This window comes from Hydra vulgaris, chromosome 02, assembly GCF_038396675.1.
Source record: "Hydra vulgaris chromosome 02, alternate assembly HydraT2T_AEP".
Classification (NCBI taxonomy): domain Eukaryota; kingdom Metazoa; phylum Cnidaria; class Hydrozoa; order Anthoathecata; family Hydridae; genus Hydra; species Hydra vulgaris.
Window position 1 is genome coordinate 31662920 of NC_088921.1, and position 2141 is coordinate 31665060.

The 2141-nt window shown below is 30.4% G+C and overlaps 1 protein-coding gene across 1 annotated transcript; it reads right to left on the reverse strand.

Moving 5' to 3' along the window:
* LOC136076007 (piggyBac transposable element-derived protein 4-like) lies at positions 1-957 on the reverse strand. Its single transcript, XM_065789465.1, has one exon. It carries the CDS (start codon positions 955-957, stop codon positions 1-3), a length of 957 nt encoding a protein of 318 aa, XP_065645537.1.
* Positions 958-2141: the final 1184 nt, after the last annotated feature.

Here is a 2141-nt window from a genome sequence, read left to right on the forward strand (position 1 = left end):
TTATGTGTCATTTAAGTGATCAGTTAGTTCAAGAACTACTCGTGTACCTTGTCCAACATCACGTGCTCCATTTACTCTACCAATATACGGTTGCAAGTTTATGCAGCAAGAGGTTTCAGCATCACATAATATCCATATCTTCATTCCATACTTTCCTGGCTTAGTAGGTATAAACATCTTAAATGGACAACGTCCCCTAAATGTAACTAGTTGCTCATCGACAGTGAGATATGCACTTGGATTGTAGTTGCTCTTACATTTAGTAATAAACATTTCCATAATATTTCTTAAAGGTGCAAATTTGTCTTCAAACCGTCTTTGATTTCTTGTTTCTCTCTCATCGAATCGAATGCATCGTCGCAAGTTAACAAATCGATCTCTTTGCATTGAAGCCGAAAATATTGGTATGCCATCTAATCTACTCCAAAGTTCTTTTATGTTTTGGTTTTTAGAATGGAACACTCCAGCTAGAAGAAGAACTCCAATAAACTCATAAAGTTCATTTACTGTCGTGTCAATCCATCCTTCTAGTCTTATTCTACGAGCTTCAGCATTAGTGCAGTTGACAATAATTCTAATGATTTCTGGTGTTATAAAGAGTTTAAAGGCAGTATCCACACTTTGGTCGCAAACCTGAGCTGCAAATCTTGTTGGGCCAGTTGGTTGTCGAATAATATTGTGTGCACTTGGCTGAGCAACATCTACACATGGAAGTTTACTCCGAATTTCCTCACCATTCTTTGAAATCATGTTTTGATTTAATATGTGATTTTCCTGAACAACTTCTTCATCACTTTCATCAGAGATAATAGCATCTGATTCATCGTCAGCTATAATAATATCTTCTTCATCATCTGTAAGATTTTCGTCAGCTGAGTCATCACTTGAAGATAATTCATTTAAACTAAAAATTATATTATTAGCCTCGACTGCAGCATTTTTCCTTGGGCGACTCATTATATTAGTTTTATTTATTCTAAAAAATAGTTTAGGTGTTTATCAAACAAAATATGTGAAAAATATATAACAAATTCTTTAGGCATTATTATTTTTTATCAATAATATAAATATTTTTGAGATAAAAACAAAATATATGCAACATAAGCACACTATTGTTGTTACAGTGATTGTATATATATATAATACATATATGGCATAATTTACTCATAAAAAAGATAAATAATACCCCATACCTATTAAAAATAACTAAAACACAAACAAGTATTAAACTAAACATGATTCATATATCTATTTATTGATTCACTAACTAAAAAATGGGAAAACTTGCATGGGGTATAAAAATATCCCAACCGTCTTTAACGTAACTAAATTTTTAACAAACAATATTATTGTCAATTAATTAGTAAAACAAAAACATTTTACACTAACAACTTCCTTAAATGATAATAAAAGATGTTCTGAAGTGGCAGTTCAAATAGTCAAAATTTGTTGATGTGGCAGTTAAAAACAAACTCTTCTGGGGTAGTAAAATACCCCGCCGTCCTTAAAGGGTTAAGTTTGGTGCTTATTAGTTTTTCTATATTTTTCATCATAACTTCCATTTTGCAAATAACTAATCGCTCGATAAACACGTCTTGCTCGTTCAATGCCGCAAGTACAAATCAAAAATCTTTTAGTATTAAATATTTAAGTATTAAAAACGTTTTTTGTCAAATAGAGAATGGGAACCTGAAACTAAACATATGAGCTAAACTAATACACTGGCTCATAGAAAGAACTAAATGTTTAGTTAAGTGTTCCTGTTCCCTGCAAATATATTTTTCTTTTTACAACAAAAATATTGTTGTATATGATTAGACAATCACTGCCAGCCCTTAGCTTATGATATATAATTTATTACTTGCGTGTTTTCTGTAGATTTCGTGTTTATATTACTTGCGTGTTTTCTGTAGATTTCGTCACGTGATGTTTGTGTAAAAGTATTTTTTTATTTTTACTTAATAAAATCTTTCTTTACTAAATATACTTAATTAATCTTTACCAACTTCATTTTCAACCTTTTTCCATATTCTCGATTTCTTTCCGCACACGGCTCAAAAATAAAAAACAAGACCCACACACACACAAAAAAAAAAAAATACAAAAAAAAATACAAAAAAATACAAAATACAAAAAAAAAA

Coding starts and splice junctions, on each gene's coding strand:
- LOC136076007 (XM_065789465.1), bottom strand. CDS start 957: ATGAGTCGCCCAAGGAAAAATGCTGCAGTCGAGGCTAATAATATAATT.